Source organism: Rhagoletis zephyria, unplaced genomic scaffold (genome assembly GCF_001687245.7).
Source record: "Rhagoletis zephyria isolate East Lansing unplaced genomic scaffold, Rhagoletis_zephyria_1.1 Rzeph_scaffold_06528, whole genome shotgun sequence".
NCBI classification, from domain to species: Eukaryota; Metazoa; Arthropoda; class Insecta; order Diptera; family Tephritidae; genus Rhagoletis; species Rhagoletis zephyria.
Window position 1 is genome coordinate 8,907 of NW_016163611.1, and position 19,067 is coordinate 27,973.

Below are 19,067 nucleotides of genomic sequence, written 5' to 3' on the forward strand. Positions count from 1 at the left end.
AGAGAGAGAAAGAGCGATAAACCGTTAGCGCCACTTTGAAGTTGTAGTAAACTTTGTTAGTAAATTGAAGTTTGTTGTTGAAGTTTTTTGTTCGACTGCGTGGAGACGAGTGGAATGATTATTATGTTGCATTGCAGTTAATGTTTTGTTGTGCACTTGGGGTGTTGCTGTCCGTTCGTAAGTTGTTGTGCTGCACAAATCGCAACAGATTGTTGAGGTACGCGCGCGCGCCAACTCGCAAAGTCGTCAAGTCGCACATTTTTACATTTTCTTGCAATCATTTTTCTTTACGACGTGCACCAAATCAGCCGCGCGCCACATCAGCTCGCGCACTCCGCATCCCAACTTTTAAATAAATTCATTCATACGCAAAGAATTTTCGAAACAAACGAATACCATTCGCGTGTAATTTTATGTTTGCTGCGGGGGAGAGCGGGCGGGCGTACGTATGAACGTTTTCAGGGTGGAGAAGTGAACAAATAGTAGAGACGGTAAATCAGTTGGTCACACAACGCGCGTGCAAGCAGTAGTCGCGTCGTAAAACAACAAAGTCATTTTACTGTAAATAATTCAATTAGACAAGCAGATATACATACATACAAACATACATACAAATTGCATATTGAATTTCGGTTTCGATTTCATTTTCGATAGCATTTTTTATTGAGAGGAAAAAGCTTCCTGTTCTGATATGCATATTCTTCAATCAATGCATCAGCATGTTTGTGCACGTTTCGTTGTATTAGAAGAAGCTGTCTGTGTTCTGAAAATGATTTGAGAATTCAGTGGAAAAGTAGTGCGCGTGTGTTGAGCGTGTGAACGCGGAAAATTAGAAATGTGAAGCGTTTTCAACAGCAAGGTGGAATAGAGAATTTTACTATTTTAAATATATTATGGAAATTAAGAACGAAAACGTTAAAATTATACAGCTTTCAAGACACATCATTATATTTTTGGGTTTATGCATTTAAAAGTTAAGATGCGATGAGTGTGTGTTCAAAATATATATGTATAAAGTATTGGAATGGCTAGAACTTTTATGTCAGGGAAAGAAAGGATTAACGCATTGAGTCAGGTAAAAATTAAAAAAATTAAAACTATGATCAGTGTTGCCATTTTGATACAATGGTATCCAAATGGATCGATATTGCTTTAAATGAATGCATCGGTATCATTTTGGATGCTCTTCCAAATAACATTTTTCCAAAAAACTCGGATTAGAGGTGGCTAATTCAAGTTTAAACTGTTATCCTTGTGGAAAATTAATCTTAAAAATTTCGATAAAGATCTCTTAAGTTTCTATTCTACCATGTATTAGTTTTAAAACTGAATTCCTTTATGAATTCGCTTGGAATAGCAGCTTCTTTTCGTGAGACATTATAAAACTCCGTTCGAGTCTGTGGATCACCATACTCGAATTCTCTAATGGCTTCTGTTTTTATCAAATTAAGCCAATTAATTGAACTAAACGAAAAGAGATCTTTCTGGTTTTTGGTTAAAACAATCATTAGGGATATTCAGGTGTTAATGCAAAATGAAATGGCAAAACTTTATCAACAACAAACAGCCGAAAATCTCGCATCAGTCATTGCATTTTTACTCGAAGCCAACCATAAGCAAATGCAATGACTGATGCGAGATTTGCGTCTGATTGTTGTTGATAAAATTTTGCAATTTCACAATTTGCACCGTTGCAATTGTATCTCGCATTAACGCCTAAATACCCCTATTGTTTTTTCGTACTCCATTCATTTCTCTAGAAACTACAAAGAAGCATTTGTTGGACTTTCAACCAGTTTATAACTGCTAATAGCACCATTATTACCAATACACACCATTCCTTTGTTTTTTTTTTTGTATGGAGGTAACTTGAATTATCGTCTCTTTTTAAAAGAGATGAAAGGTTCGGATTAATGCTGGACTAAACGTACCGAGGTAAATGGCTACCGGGTTGATAAAATAAAAGAAGTTTTGCCGAAATAAAATGTTTTTTTCTTCAATAAAAAGTCCCTGACTTATCACACTGCCTTTGTACTCTATATAAATCATTTTACTTATATACGAAGGTCAGGGAGCATTAGGTCTCAAGCTAAATTTTGTTTTCAGTTTTTGTTTTTGTGGATTATTGTTATCTGTGTATAAATATGTACGTAGCTCTTACTTGCGATGGTCCACACATGTACATGATTCTAATATATATACATATGTGAGCTTTAACATTTGCCAAATGATCTTTTCTGTTGAGGTTATGAAAAACTTGCCATTGAGATAGAAACATTTACATAAGTCGCTACTATTCAGTGAATACTGGCGGTTGTGCCCTAGTGGTTAGAGGTGCATTCTACCGAAAGGACTGGGTTCGAGCCCTGGTCAAAGTAACATCGCAAAAAAAATATATATTAAATAAAAAGTCGCCCCTAGGCAGGAAACGGCAATGAAAAAGCTTCTTATAAAATCGATTTGCCATTCGGAGGCGGCGCAAAACTGTAGGATCTCTATTTGTGTAACAACATCAAGACATAGGCCACAAATTGGATGATAAGTTCGGCCAAACACTTAGCAAAAGCGTAAGCGCCAGAATATTATTGTTATTATTATTACTGGAGCTATATTTCTTAAATCTGACATACGGAAAAATCTTTTACTAGAAAAGTTACTATTTTTTTTTTTGGAAAATGGGCGTGCCACCGCCCAACAGTGGTGCGAACGTAAAATTTACTATTCAAACAGGTCTATAACCTACAATTATTGACGAATTTTTAATTTTTTTTGGGTTGAGGTATAATTAAATTCTAAGAGCTTTAGGGAGCTTTTTTCATTTTTTTTTATAGTTAGCGGTTTTAATTAAAGAAAGAGGGCAGCTCATAAAATTTTTTGTTATATCTGCAGTTTTCGTTAATCGATCGGAACAAGTGCTATATCATGAAATTGAATGGGATTTGCCCTACTTTGTTAATAATTGATTTTTCGTTAAAATAAAAAGTTTTGGGGAAATTTACAAAGATTGAAAAATATTTTTTTTTCGATTTATATTATAAAAAATATATAGAAAAATAACTTCTAAAAATTTTTTTACTCATTTCAAAATATAGTATATTAACAAAAAATATAAGCCATTTAACAATTAACGCCTTGGAGTCAAGCAAACAATTTTTTGAAGTAAATTTCGCATTTGCACCACTGTGCGTCTACTTATTATTTATAAAATGTGCATACATATGTATGTGTCCAAGTAAATCGGTCAATAACACCGCTCACCTGCCATATAACGGTATTTTTTTTTAAATGCAAAATTGCTCGAATCTTATATATAGTGTAAAATTGGATTCTTTCAGTTTTTGGTAAATGCCCACTTACAATAAAATCGATCATTCCTCAATTTGCTAAGCACAATTTTTTTTTTATATCGGATAATAAATATACCTACCCTATAGAAAATTTCAAAAGTGCACAAAAACTCTACATTTTATGCGTTCTTTAAACCCTTTTTCACAAATTTAAACCCCTTTCTCACATTGTTGATTTTTTGAGTTACGACATTCTTCCTGTAAATGAGTGAGTACACTACTAAATCAACAAAAACTAAGGTGGAGTACTTATACTATATCACAACGACGAATGGGTTAACTGTTCCAGCACTTTGACCTGCACTTAACTTTTTATAAAAATTACTCCTAGAAGCGTAAACATAAAAAAATTATATAGGGTAATAACTATAAGCAAGCATCGAATATATATATAAATATATGTATAAATACATATGCATCTGTGTATGTAAATATAAAATCTAAGCTAAAAGTTAGCTTTAAAAAGAAATTAGGGAAATAAAAAACTAAATTACACCTTTCAATGCGCTGATAGCGCGAACAGGCGTCCTTGCGCATTATCATCAACAACATATCAGCAACAATTTGAGCGACATTGACATTGGTGACATCAACGATTGAGCCAAATTAAAAAAAATAAAAATACAATAATTTAATGGCAATTGCTGCAATTAGTTGGCATAATACAAACATCGAAGCGGCCAGTGCGCTACAAAGCGTTGAATAGCGAGGAAAATAAACAAATTAATTCCTATATCCGCAATGCTAACGTATGATTGTTGGTTTTATTGAAGTAGTTACATGCTTAGTTGCACTTTAGAATGCCCTATGCTGTGGAGAAAATGTGGAATTTAGCATCAATTTGCAGCAAATAAAAAACAATGTCTGGCTGACAAATACATACACAGAAAGCAGTAACAAAGCCAATAAAAGCAGTTAGCAAATACAATGGATTCATTAAGAAAAACTAATTGAAATTTATTTTATAAATGCAATTTTTATATTTATTACAGTTAATTTTTTATTTTCGTTTTTTTTTAAATTATTTTTATTGTCTTCCATTTTTATTTTTATTTTTATTTTTATTTTTATTTTTATTTTTATTTTTATTTTTATTTTTATTTTTTTGGAATACCTCTAAGCCAGCTCCCAAATATTCGTTAAGCAATTTTGTTGTCGATTTAATTTTTCATTTAGCGTTCATTTTAGTTTCGTTTGCAATTTTTCGCCGTTTTTTTCTTAGCATCTAATTTATGCGCACAGCAAGTGAATTGTTGAATTCGCGCTGGCAGTTTCCCGCGCGAAAATCGTCAAAACGGCAAATGGCGCATACATATATATAAATACATATCTATTGGTATACTTATGTATATATGTATATACATATATATAAACTGTAAACGAATGGTTAGGTTCCCACATTATTTGTCCACCCATGCACACGAGCTTGAAAAATGCGCGACAGATAGACTTGAATGGAGTTGCATATATGCATACACACACACACACCTCATACAAGCATATTTTTCTAATGCACATATATACATGTATGCAAGTATATTCGTACGACCCAATAAACACTTTCGATGCTTGAGAAAAATTTTGCATATTCCATAAACGATATGCATTCAAAAATATGTGTATAAGGGGGAGAGGGGGGGCGGGGGGAGGAGCCAATTTGTACGGGAGATTTTTGTGACCCTGGGCTATGAATCCAGTGTTTGCTGAATTTATATTTTATGTGCTTTGTTCAGTGTCATAAATAGTTCCGGATTATATAATACTGATCCATAATTTGCTCAGCGGCCCATTGATATAAGTTTTTTAAGCTCGGTCCTAGATTGGAAACGATTTAGAGGAGGGATCAGATCTATTTGCTGACAGAACGAATTATCAAAGAACTTCGCGCCTTCTCTAGGCTGAATGCCATTTAGGTCAGGTGCTACTAGGAGTGGATGATCCCAAAAACCAAAGTCCGGGCCTAGTAAGGGCTTAACAGTGACTCATAAAGTGCTCGGCTTTTTTCTGTTCCTCATGACATAACCCGCAGGTGATTCATAAATCTGCAACGGCCAGTAAAAAGCCTGTATGAATTCTTACTTCGCTCTTAGTAAGATTAAGAAACTCTCCGGGTCTCCTTGTTAATATTTCCGGGATGAAGTAGTAAATGCTTATTGGGTAATTAAAAATCCATATTTACATATGTACTAAGGTTTTTTTACGAACTATATACATATATATGTGCATACATATTTGCAACCAATGTGCCGATCAGTACTTCAAGATACGTACAATTAGGCTTTTTATGCAACACTCTCGTCACCGCCAATAGCTACCAGCGTCATTACCAGCCCCATCACAACCACAAGCTCCTTAGCTTGGGCTCTTATTTTTTGAGCGTGTTGCTGGTGGTCGCTGCTGGCGATTGGCGTGACGCTTGCCTCTTTGACTTTTTGGCGTTTTGACGCGTTGCCTAAGTCGCCGCTGTTGTCGTCATCGTCTTCGTACAGTCGTCGCCACAGAGCTGGCGTGGCGTGGTAGTGGCCATCGTGTTCACCTTTTCACATTTTCAAAGTGCGAGTACTCGCTGGCTAGCAGTCAACTTATAAATTGTTTTAGATTTCTGGCTATCCATTTATTTCACTGTTAGTGAGCCAACTACAAATATGTAAGGTACTCGTATGTGCTTGTCCATAGGTAAGTTTATATGTATGCATATTGTACGAGTACAAAGCTAGATTGCAAGGAAGGTAGTCGGTAGATTGTTAGTCTATAGGTTTTACTTGCTTGCTGCCTTTTTTAATGAACTTTTTTTTCAAAGTTTAGATTGGATTTCATTTTTGGTGTGAACCACCACCGCCACTGTAAGAAAACTAAATGAAATTCTTTACCCAATTTGGTAAACAAAATTGTTCTTTTTTTTCGAAAATCCACTCATAAGTAGGCAGCAATTGTTGTTAGTTTTTTTTTTTTTTTTTTTTTTTGTACTACATATAAGTAAGTGGTGGTGTTATTGGAGGTGGCGGCGCTGGCGTAAGGCTTTGAAGGTGGTGGCGGTGTTTTGTGGTTATGAGCTCACGCCTCATTTGCAGTCGACAATCGAGTTGTTTGTTTGCCGTTTGTCTAACTGTCTGTCCGCCTGACAACTGACACGAAACTTCACAGCACACATTTGAACATTCACTGAATGCTATTTCTTTATTTGTTGCAATTTATTTCGACTACTGACAATGACAAGGTGAGGTTGAAACAGCAATTTTGTTTTGTCACTAAAGTGAATATAATTTTAACTACCAGCATTAATTAAATAATCTAAAAACTGGCATTTATAGAAAAAAAGACAAAAATCGAAATACTTTAAGGCTTGCGGTGTAAAATTTTGAAAGTATTTTATCTTTAAAACACCTCCCAGAAACCATTACACTTGTCTTTTTAACTTTTTTTCTTTCTCAAAGCTACAGAAAAATTAAATGTTTTGTTGGCTTATTTGTATACTTATTTACAACAATGTTAACTCACATATATACATACATATGTACATATATCATTCTACTTTCCTGCAATTACCTTTGCCGGCTGGGTTAATTTGCATTTTTGATAGGCGCGCACACCTCATTTGGCAAGTCAAATGCCTTTCAAATCGACATTTATTATCAACCAAAAAATTTCGATAAAAAGCAACTATTGGTCAGTTTCGGCATTGCAAAAGAATTTATGTTGTACAAGTAAGTATGTACATGTATGCATATTATACATGCGAAAGTGTCCTTGTATGGAGAACTATGGGTATGATCGCTTGTTACATATAAATATCTGATTTTTCTTTTGTATGTACACTAGGGTGGTAAGGTCGGAGTTTTTATGCTCTCACCCCCTAGGATTGTTCTATACCGAAAAAATATACCCTTATTTTCTTATTTTTAAATCCAAAATTATTTAGTGGTCGCTCAAAGCGCTCATGTATTTTATACGGGAAAAAACAACTTTTCGTGGAAATGGTATGGAATTCTTGAAAATAAGTATTTTTCGATTGGAAAACTCCGATTCTCTTCAGGAGACTTCCAATAACAATATCCAACGGTTTATTTAACCATTTCTTTAATACTAAAAATTTTTAATTTATCCCTCCATTGCATTTTCTGGAATTTTCTATGGGTTTTGGCGGGCCTATAAAATATAATTTCTATGAAAGAATGGTTAAAAAAATAATTGGGTATTATTAATGGGAGTCTCCTGAAAAGAAGCAGAATTGTCTGGTCGAAAAATATTGATTTTCAAGAATTCTATATATGCCGAATTAGTTTGGACGTAGTTGGAGGGCTGACCAATGCCTTAAGTGCAGCTTGGCTGTCACTGCACTGCACGTAAGCTTCTTCCCCTCCCCCATTTTCCACCACGTAGTCCATGGCCTTGATGATTGCAAATACCTGTGGTGTAGTTGTTAGCAGTGCGCGCTACCATTCCGCAACATAAAAAAAAAGTTGAAAAAATTGTTTCTATCGTGTCGGACGGTGTGTTAGTGTCGTTCTCGTACGAGTTTGAACTAGTCAAAATTAGTCTGGAAAATGGTACTGAAGATATTATCAATGTGCGAAAAACTTCTGACAAGTTCGGACTCGTACATTCCGGAAAACTAATTTCAAAGTTGTTTAGGTCCTTCTGAGTACGGATAGATTTCAGTCAGTTCAATCCAAGCTGCATGGAAGACTATTTTTCCAATATCAATATTGATTTTAAAGGCTTTTGATATTAATATTAACAAAGAATTTTTTTCAGTGGCACTTAACTATTTTTTTCAAAATATTTATCGTAAAAGCTTGTAAGTCTTGATAAGGGTTTAGTACACTAATTTGAGTATTTATAAACCAGTGTAATACTTTAAATCAAAATTTTCAATTTAACAAACATATGCCCTTTCAACCAACTAGTAAACTATTAGGTAAAAAAATATAGATATATTTTTATTTATTTTTTGATTTTATAATCACCTACTGCGATATTCGTGAGCATGCATATCTATTTATGCATTTTAAGCATCTCTTCTTATCTATGCAGTTAAAATAAGTAAATGCAAATGCACACGTACATATATATGTATGCACGAATAAGATCGCACAAGCACGAGTATTTAGTTAGCCGCATGCAAACGCATATGAATGCATGCATCTCATACAATTGCAATCGCGTCAAGTCTTTTAGGTGCGCTTGATTTAATGTGCAATATTTTATGCGACATTAAAAACAAAAACAAAAACAATAACTTTAAGTACAACAAAAGCATTTGAAACAAGTACGATTGTTGTAAAAATAAATAAAACAGTCACTTGCGGAATTTATTTGCATTCGCGTAGATTTTGAAATGTTCGTGACGAACGAACATTTTCGAAAGAAAACCAAACAAAAAAAAAAACGCAATTGTAAAATCGAATAAAAAATAAAAAAATCGAAATAAAACGCAATTTTAGCCGAAGAAAAAAATAAACAAAAAGGTTAGCACAGTTTGTTGCCACTGCCATTGCTCGAGCAACGTCTCAGCGTTTAGTTGACTTTAAGCTGTGGCTGATTGTCATGAAATAAGAACAAGGTGACGTTTATGTAACGCGGGCAAGCGAAAACCAAAAATAAAAAACAAAACACAAATAACACTAACAAAAAAAGTAAACAAAATTTTACAAACTATTTTGAATGTGTAACTCTGAGTTGTAGGTACGTTGGGAATTCGCCAACTAGTCAACACACACTAAATAAACGCTTTGTCTCACGAGTCTTTTGCCACACTAAACACCCCAACTAACAACTAACAACACCAACACCAGCAACACCAGCAGCAGCAGCGGCAATGGTAAACAGGCATAAAATCGGCAACAATTCAAATTAAAAATGCAACGAAGAAAAACTTGAATTGCCTAAACATAAAATTTGAGATGATTTGGACTTTGGTTTCGGCCATTTGTGGCAGTGGCCGCAACTACTCACTTTGAATTCGACTTCAACAGCAACGGCGTTCAACGTCAACACCACACCACACGACAACACACCACACCAACTTGGACTTGGTCTTGGCTATTTGATGGTTGGTGTTTTGTGTTTTGTGGTTTCACTACCGTCTGTTGTCACTGCTGTGACTCTGTCTGTCTGTTACTAATATGTATGCATTACTTACTTATATCTACTACTGTTAGTGCGGATATTTTTTCAATATTGTTTTCTGTGTGTGTTTCTTGGCATTAGCGCATGGCAGTTGTATGAAATAATTTTTGTTTTCTTTTTTCCCGCTTTTCTTCTTTTTTTTAGTCGAGGTCTGGGGTTAGAGGTTTCCATCACAAGTCTCGGCCTAATATAGTATGTTCGTACGAGTACATCTGACACACAGCGGCGTATGCCCTGCTGACTTGACTTGTCTGTCATTTTCAATTTCATTTTCATTTCCTTTTTTTCATCATAACATCCAACAAGTTATTTCCTTCTGTCGCACAAAGCACACAAAAAGAGTCAGTCTAATACAGTTCATTGAGGTTTGAGTTCGCGCATTGTTTTTGTGTTTTTTTTTTATATATTTGCGTCTCCCATTTTGGTTAAGCTTATTTCGCATTCAAGTTGAATTTAGTTTATAGTTTATCTGCGCATTAGTAACTGTTATTATTATTGTTTTTGTTTTTGTTTTCGTTTTCTTGTTGCTATTATTAAAGTTGAATCACCTTCCAACTTCAAAGCAGTTCAAGCAATACCATCCAAACTGTGCTAAGTCAAATGGCCAACAGTGTGGTGTTTTATGAAAATCAGGAGTACTATTATTTTGGGCCATATACAAGTAACTATTTATGTACACCGCAACCTCTGACGTGGTCTATTTTGTGTGGCCTTTCACCCTAAGTATATGTAGTACGTGAGGCTCCTAATTCCTAATTTCAAATGGATTAAGTATAATGCTACCTAGGTGAACCAGTTTCACCGGGCAAGTGCAACACATTCGCAGAGAATTGTTCTTTGTTTCAAAAAAAAAAAAAAACATTTTTGGCAGGTAGACAATTTGGTTTAGCTAAAAATGAAACAAAATATTTGGCGCTTAAATTTTTGCTTAATATTTGGCCGAGATTCTCCTGTAATTTTTTGAGTAAAACTGGATTTACGTACGAATATAATCTTAAACAAAGCTCGTTTGTGTAAAACCCCATTCACACAGGGAAATCTCGGATTATTAGCCCTAAAATCTTTTGTCTTTGTTTTTATAACAACTCAAGGAAAACTTAAATTTCTTTTCCGTGACGCGGTCATCACATTTTTCTGTTAAATTGAGTAATTTAAATATATTTTAAAAACGCCTTAAACAATTGTGTTGTGACAACCTCCCAAAACTCTCATGGCCTCATACATAAAAAAAAAAGATGTAATGGACTTTATGAAGTAAAAATTTCAAACAAATTAACGATTTAAGTATGAAGCTTCTTTTCTTTTTTATGAATGTGGGGTTATTTAGAAAGTAGGTAAAGTATCGAGTTTTTCCTGGAAATTTTATTTATAATCTCATAAGTTGAGTCTGCATATCGCGCACTTTCTTTAAAGATGCATTATTAAATATTTCTCGCAAAAAATATTCAAATACCGCATATTTATCTTCCACAAAAAGCGGCAATCTAATTTGTTTTGTAATTTGAAAAACTCTGCCTACCTTACAAATGCTATAGCATAAACTCATAGTTTTAGGCGTTGTGAGAGAAAGTAATAAAACAAAGATACTTTGAAGGCACTGCGAAGCACGCGTGGTTTTAGCTAGTTGAACGTACATATACATATCTAATAATAGTAATATTTAGCTTTTCTTATCGATTTAACTGAATTAAATTTTTAAAATAATTCTTAAGCCTCCTTAGTAACTGTATTTTAATATTTAATTCATTTTATAAATTGTATGGAATAAATATTTTCAAACTGGTGGCAACCTTTCTCAAAAAAATTTTCCATTGTAAGCTTTCTCTTCAACATAAGCATACTTCAACATTTACTTTATCTTATCAATTTACTTAAACTGAAATTAATTAACCGGTGGCAACTCTCTATTTTTGTCTTTATTTTAAGTTGGAGCTCTGGCAATGCATCGGTGAAAACTGCATTCAATTTTATGCACTAGTTTTTGAGTGAATATTTGTACGATTCAGACAGGCAAAAATTCTCCACACTATTGATTTGCCTTCTTTTGCTCTAATAAAGACCCCCCATATAAAATGTTCTTTAATGACTATAATGTACAGATATCGGTCTTTTATAATTTTATTATATTACAAACCTCTTTTATTTGCTAGCGTCCGTTTTTGTTTACTTTGACATTTAGAGGTAAAGTAATCGATAAAACTAGGTTGGACACCGAAAGGTTATCGATTTAATCTGGGATTATTTTATAATTATAGTTTAACGACTGAGAAATTGTTTATGGCAAATCTGTTAAGGTAGTTAGGATTGAAAATGAGAATAATCTCAATATATGTAAACGTACTTTAACACACCTGGAATGATCTACAATTTTATGCCGCCTCTAAATGGAATAAGGCTTTCGTGAGAAACTCAGGGGTGGCAACGATTTGTTCGTAATTCGCATTTTTGGAAAACGTTCTCCACACATGTCACCTTTTGTACCACTGTGCTTTACCGACGATGACTCGCGCACACAGCGACGCTGAGAAGTGCGCCGAAGCGGCTTGATCATCGTGAGATCTAGGCCAATTGTGCAATCGTCGTTGTGGTTAAAGTAATATCCGAAGCCAAGCTAGCGCCCCTCTCTATGTAGTACATACGTACGTTAAATACTCGTAGTATAGCACAGAGAAGAGAAGAACCCAATGTGGTGTTGAGCGCGGTTGGGGGTGGGACAATGAGCACGCAGCGCTGTACACTGCGACTTTAACTGTCACTAACTACCACTCAACATGGTTTAGTAATTTTTATGACAAATTAACTGCCAGTTTGTTCGCGCAAGCGACAGACAATGCAAGAAAATATGAAAATTTTCTAAAAAATTAGCTAATGAGTTCACGAAAAAATACACTACGACCATCGCTGGCATACTTGCTGCCGCTAATTTATTGTAATAAATTTTATAAGTAAATAAGCAAAACAATGAACTCATAAAATTTTGTATATGTGTTTGTGTGAAATAGGTCGAGGTTTCGGGGCAGCTGACCAAGAAACCAAACTGAAACTGAACTTCTTTGTGTTAATGCGGTGTACGTGCGTGTGCGCTTTGCCTACTTTTCCTTGACCATTTGATGCATTTTCCATTTCGAAAATTGAGTTCAACGCAACCTAATGAATGTTATGAACAACTTTTTTTGTCTAATTAAATTAATTACGATTACCTAATACGGGTAAAAGTAGGAACTTGGCTTTTTAGTGAAATGCCGGAAGTGCTCATATACATACATACATATGCGCATAGTATGTATACATATTGCAAGTATGCATGTGCTGGGTGTGAAATGCATATTTGATGCGCTTAGAAAACAATAATAAAAGTAACATAAAAAATCAGCATAAAAAGCAAAAATTTTGTTAAGTTATTGGAATGCCAACAGCCAGCAGGCAGAGGAAGCGCCAGCGCTGAAAAATTCAAAACAATTCAAAATGCATATTCAGTTTTTCATTTCTGCATTTTTATTTTCGCTTGCTATTATTATTATTATTATTTTTATTTTTTTATTTTGTCCATTTAAAATGAGCGCAGTTGTTGAGTCAGCTTGCGGTAGCGCGGCGCGTCGCTTCTGTGCTCGTACGTGAGCGGCGCTGTGCCGCCATTCAATTGAGAAATCTCAAGGAAATTGATGTGCTACAGAAGTACTTATAAGTATATAATAATGCAAAATGCATGAAGTCATCTGCCGTGAAAACTGCAGCAGCTACAAATACAGCAGACCGAAGCAGAAAAAAAAAAAATAAAAAAAAAAAAACAAAAACAATGCAGCAGAGATAGTAATGCAAAAAATTGCATGCAACAGCCATACAAGTGACTCAATTGCTGTAATGATTGTTGTTGCTATAACATTTTTTCTTCTATTTTGCTTGTGTGAATACGCTTGCGGGAGTAAATTTGCATAATGCAAAAGAAGGGGGAAAAAATTAAAAAAATATATATATATACATAAACACGAAATAAAAATGTATAAAGAAACGGAAAACCACAAAACAGAAAACGTAAAGCAAGTTGTATGGAAGAAATGCATAAAATGCGAGCTTTTAGAATCCAGCAAACAAAAAACGAAACATTTAAAATCTGCTGTTATAAATCAGCATTGCAATCATCTGCTGAGAATACTCACGTTTGTAGCTATGTAGCTATGTATGTGTGTAGTGGTGTTGGATTCTCTTCTTACTAGGCAACTACTTTGAAATCCAATTCTTTTAGTTGTTACAGTCGTCTGCATTATTTAAACAGCAAATATAACGGTTTCGCAAACAAGCTACATAAATACTTAAACTAATGGAGACGACCAAGTGCTTACGGCAAGTTATGAATATGTTAACTTAACAACACAACTATTGCATATTAATATACAAGTGTGACTTCGTGAAAAAAAAAAATAAAAATAAACAGAAGAAAACAAGAACCATTAGATTTTGTAATTGTAAATGCCACTTTTGCACATTTGTTATTACTCTGATCTCGTGGTGGTATCAGATTTATTTTAATGCAGTAATATAACGACTACGAAGTTATAATGATAGCAAAATTTATAAAAGTAAACACTCGCTACATGTAACTGGTTCGAGTTAGTTAGTCTATTCTTCATAGTAGGCTCATGTGTTCACAAGCCGTTTCAATCAAGCTTATGGTACTTAGAGATTCTATAAAGCATAATTTTAAATAATTAATTTTCTTTTACTTTGAGCACCCATGAACTACAAAAAAATCTATAAATTCTTCAGCATATTCTTATTTGTTTAAAGTCTCAAATAAATGCAAGTTCGCTACTTAAGTCTTTTGATTTCCGCAACAGAATACAAGCGCCCATATGAACTGTGATCTAGAATTGTAAATTTGATCCGATTTTGCCAAAATTCGAATGAAAGACAATATTCCAAAAGATGAGGATTAACTTAATATCACCCTTTCTCTACTAAATGGTGGAATTACCCAATACGAATAGTACATACCTACATACTTACGTAAAACCCGTATCGAATTGACCTAAAATCTTTAATATATTAGAACCAGGTGTCATGAAATGTATGTAGTTTGCATCTTTATTTAAGTCCTTCAGTGAGGAGTATAGATCGGATTAAGGAAATGTAATAAGTTTACATGTCCTCAAACTTCCCTGACTTCACTATAAATCTGCGAAATCTGCTGATCTATTCTTAAAACATCTCGACAAAAAATACGCCACATTCATAATAATTTTAGATTGTCGCTTACACAATATGTTAGTGTTTGGCCGAGCTTCTCCTGCGATTTGTGGCATGCGCCTTGATGTTGTAACACAAAGCGGAGGGACCTACAGTTTTACGCCGACTCCGAACGGCGATTGTATTTTTATTGGAAGCAGTTTTTCATGGAAGAAATACACTCGGAGGTTTGCCATTGTCTGCCGAGGCACATAGGGGCATTTGGCCGATTTAGGCGGTCAAGATTATTTTTATGAATATTTCAACTCGAAATATTCAGAAATTGCGTGCTTTGACATTTGGAATTGTAAATGTTTAAAATCAAGTAACTAGGAATGGAGCACATTTAATTATTGAAAAAAGTTTGTCAGTTTGTAGAAACACGCATACCTACATATTCGTCTCGGCGAGAAGATGGTTCATATCTAGGTTAGAACACTAAAAGGGTTGCCACCTGTTGAAAAATTCAATTCAAGGCCTTAAATCTAAACAACATGTGGGTGGCTGCCACCTGTTTAAAAAAATCAAATTCAAAGAGATTATTCCAAGCATCGATTTTGAGTTAACTTGCTTCAGTAGTTACTGATTTATCGAAGTTTTCGTGTTTCTGTAAATTACCGTTATATGGGAAGTGGGCGTGGTTATTTCCCGATGTCAAAGATTTTAAACATATTTGTTGGATAGACCCTAAGTTCGTACCGAGTTTAGTGGGGATTGGTGAAGCTGAGCTACTGACATAGAGCATTTCATCATAAGTGGGCGGAGCCGTGACCATTTTCTAAAAATTTTATAGTAATCTTATTTTGTACCCAAAGTTTATTTCTCATACCAATTTTCAACAATTTGGATACAATATTTACTAAAATGTACATTTACTGTAATGTTCATTTATCTCAATTTAAATGCTTATATATACAAAACTATTTTTTTAATTGTAAAATTGTTACATAATACCAATTTAAAGGAAAACTAATCTTTATTCCGAAATGCACAATATAGTGGGGTTCGCCTTACATTCCTGGAGATTTCTAGCAACAGAACCGAAACGTTATAGAAAACATGACTTTTGCTTATATCTGGAGAACTGTTTTTCGAAACATTAAATGGATTCCTATTGTGATTCAGCGTTTAATTTAAAGTTTAATTAAAATTAAATTTAAGTTTAATTTTATTGATAAAATAGCTCTAAAGTTGTGGTACCATATACTAGTAGAGTTTTTAGATTTTTCTTTAATACCAATTTAAATCCAATTATCTGTGGGCAATCTTTTCACACCACATTAGCCAAATTTCTTAGCTTTCAATTGAACAAAGAATAATAACGCGATCTATCTCGGGTATTCAACAAATTCCTTAATATTCAACGAAAATTCAAAATACAAATACTCGTTGAAAACTGCTATTTTCATTACATTTAAATTGAACTTTTGCTTAATAAAATGATTAAAAAATCTAACACTTAATTACATTACTACTTTCTGTCTATGGATCCATCACTACGTTTGAAGAATATAAATTAAAAAGTCACGATCTTTCTAAGTAGATAGCGAAAATTTATTTATAAGCAGCGTTAGAATATTCTGTTTCTGGTCAACGGTAAACATTCGCTGTGCAAGTTAGAAAAGTGAGAGGTACTGTGAAATGTTATTACGAATCTTCTCTATCTATCTATTTGCTCCGTATATGCGAGGGGCGACCGCTATTAAAAAAAAATATTTGCTTTTCTTTGTTTTATGTTAGTCGGAACCTGGGCTTAAACCCAGGCCCTGCGGAATGGTAGCGCGCTTTGCTAACCACTACACCACAGCGGCCGTCAATTAGTAAGAAGAGAAATCTAGGCCTAAGAAGTGAAATTGGTCTGTATTTTGATGCTCTTCCAGTGTACATTTGCATGTTTGAATTTTTTCGATACTTTTCTTAATCATTTCATTTACTTACCCTTTTCATTAACTAACTGAAGAAGTTTCATATGTGCATTATGGGATAGTCGAACGTTTGCGCACACCAAGGAAGAATCTTGGGTTGGCGGCACCTAGTATCCATATTTAGTTGTAAAACTTGAAAAATAGCTAAGACGGCATATTAAAAGTCTTAACAAGAGTATATAAAAATCCAAATGTGGCAGAAGAGAAGTCCGATAAAATTTTTATATATTTAAAGCTTAAATTTTAAACTAGTACTCACCTGCATTTGTTCATGTTTTTGTTCTTTTTAAGTGCCTACCTACAAGCGAAAGTGATGCATAAAAAATTGTATATTCATACAAACGGGTGCAAGCTTAATTTCTAGCTACATTTTCTCCCAGAAAATTTTATAACTCTTGTTTACAAATTCACTTTTAGGCCACGCGCTGTTAGGTTTCAACAGTTGTTTAGCGGCTTTTATTGTTTTTTTATTGGTTTTTACAATCCTGAGTAAACGTTTACCTATTCAATTCTTTTCAATTTTCGTTTTTTGGTCATATGTTGTTGGTTCCAATGTTTTCCTTACATTGCTAAGTATGTACATATGTATAGATGTTTATAATGATGTGTGTTGAATAGTCTGCAAGCAACATTTTTTAATGACGGAGGAAATGAAAATGATCGTGTCATTTCCAGAATCTTTTATACCCACTGACTGTTACAAAAACGCTTTATGTTAACACAAAAAAAAAATACTAAATTTGCAGTTCCACAGCTTTTTCACAGTTCGAAAGGAAATCCGTTTTAAAAATTTATGACAGTTAAAATGCATTCAAATTTTAAACAATTAGTGACAATTTCATAGAGACACCCACTAATCGCATAACCATGAAAAGAAAAAAGAGACTGCCACATGCATAAGAGAAAGAAGAAAAAAAATTACCTAAAATTCCTAAATGTTCGTAATTTGTGAGCGTGTAAATTAATGTTTTACAAATGATCGAATGGTGGTGATTCTACTACTATCGCCGCCGTCACCAACACCACAACCACCACAACACACAACATCAGCAACAAGCAATGGCTGTGATGGAGGATCGAACGATAGCAGCACTGTATCGACCACATCGACCGGCGATACCGTCATACCCACCATCTATACCGTTAACAAGGCAATACCACTGCCAAACGAAGCAACATATCAGCACTATCAACCACCACAACCACCGGCGCCAACGGCATTTGCACATCAGGAGCACTACCTGTATCAACAGCAGCAGCAGCAGCAGCACCACCACCACCACCATCATCATCTCCTTACTCCCGCCGAGTACGCTCAGCAGCGACAACGTCATCATCGAGCGCCATCGCTGCATGGAAAAACGCCACAAGCGAAACCCCAGCCTAAAACAGCACAACATTCTAGTCATTTGCGTAGCGAGCGAAGTAGAAACGCTCACGAACGCGATAGATATCCGAGCACCGTGCACGCTCAAGATGCGACACGTCCAAACACGAGGCAGCACGGTCGTAGTTACGAGGAGCGCGCAAGAAAGATGTCTGGCACAGCATATACACCGAGAATTATTGTCTCACCACCACCGCCGCCACCATCTCCACCAGCTCAGCGAACTGTGGAGAAAGTTAAGAGCTCAAGAGCAGCAGTTGGTGCGCCGCGTGAACCCAATACAACAGCCTCAACAAGACCAACATCTACACCACCGCCTTTGCCGAAAAGCCAACCACCCTACAGTTCCTATTACAGCTGTTGGTGTGGCGAACAGCAGGCTCATCAACACGCTCACCATTTGTGTACGAATCCGCTACCAAAGCCACCGAGAAGTGGCGCCTTCCATGCAAGTGCTGCCGCATCGAGCACACCAGCTAACGCTGCGACTCGCAGAAGACCAAACGGACGTACGCCCGCCACGGCAACGTCCAATGCACGTTGGTCTATTCCTCCGTCACAAGAACCTGCCACTTCCACCTATCAATGGCGTCAGCATATTACGCCAACTCACTCGCTTCCCTCTTTTCCCCATACTGATTATTGTGCTGCTAAAATACATAAACAACAATTGCCACCAGCCGCCAATGCGAATTACAACTTTAACAATACTAACACCACTGATTTTGTACGCCACGTGACACGTGTTAATTTCTATGATGTCGTTACTTCGCAGGTCGAATTCGAGCCCAAAGATGATAGTGATGAATGCGATACGGAAGCTATTACCAAAGAAGGTGAGTGTAAAATAATTTAAAAACATATTTAGCATAAGTATGAATGCTTTTAAGTACTGTGTACTAAATTCTAAAGTCCATAATAATAGGCGGTGCTGCGTATCGCCACACTAATACCTTTAGTTAAGCGTTGTTGTTGAGCTAAACTAAAAGTAAATATGTACGTGGAAGGAAAACGTTTTACAAACTTTGCACAGTTCATTAGTTAGTGTGAATTTTC

At 35.1% G+C, this 19,067-nt stretch overlaps 1 protein-coding gene across 1 annotated transcript; it reads left to right on the top strand.

Annotated features, from left to right (window-relative positions):
* Positions 1-314: 314 nt before the first annotated feature.
* LOC108373272 (extensin-like) lies at positions 315-18,847 on the top strand (the record flags this gene model as incomplete). Its single annotated transcript, XM_017629134.1, has 2 exons — positions 315-859; positions 17,379-18,847. A coding segment is annotated over exon 2 (1,240 nt), but the record flags the coding sequence as incomplete, so codon positions are not given.
* Positions 18,848-19,067: the final 220 nt, after the last annotated feature.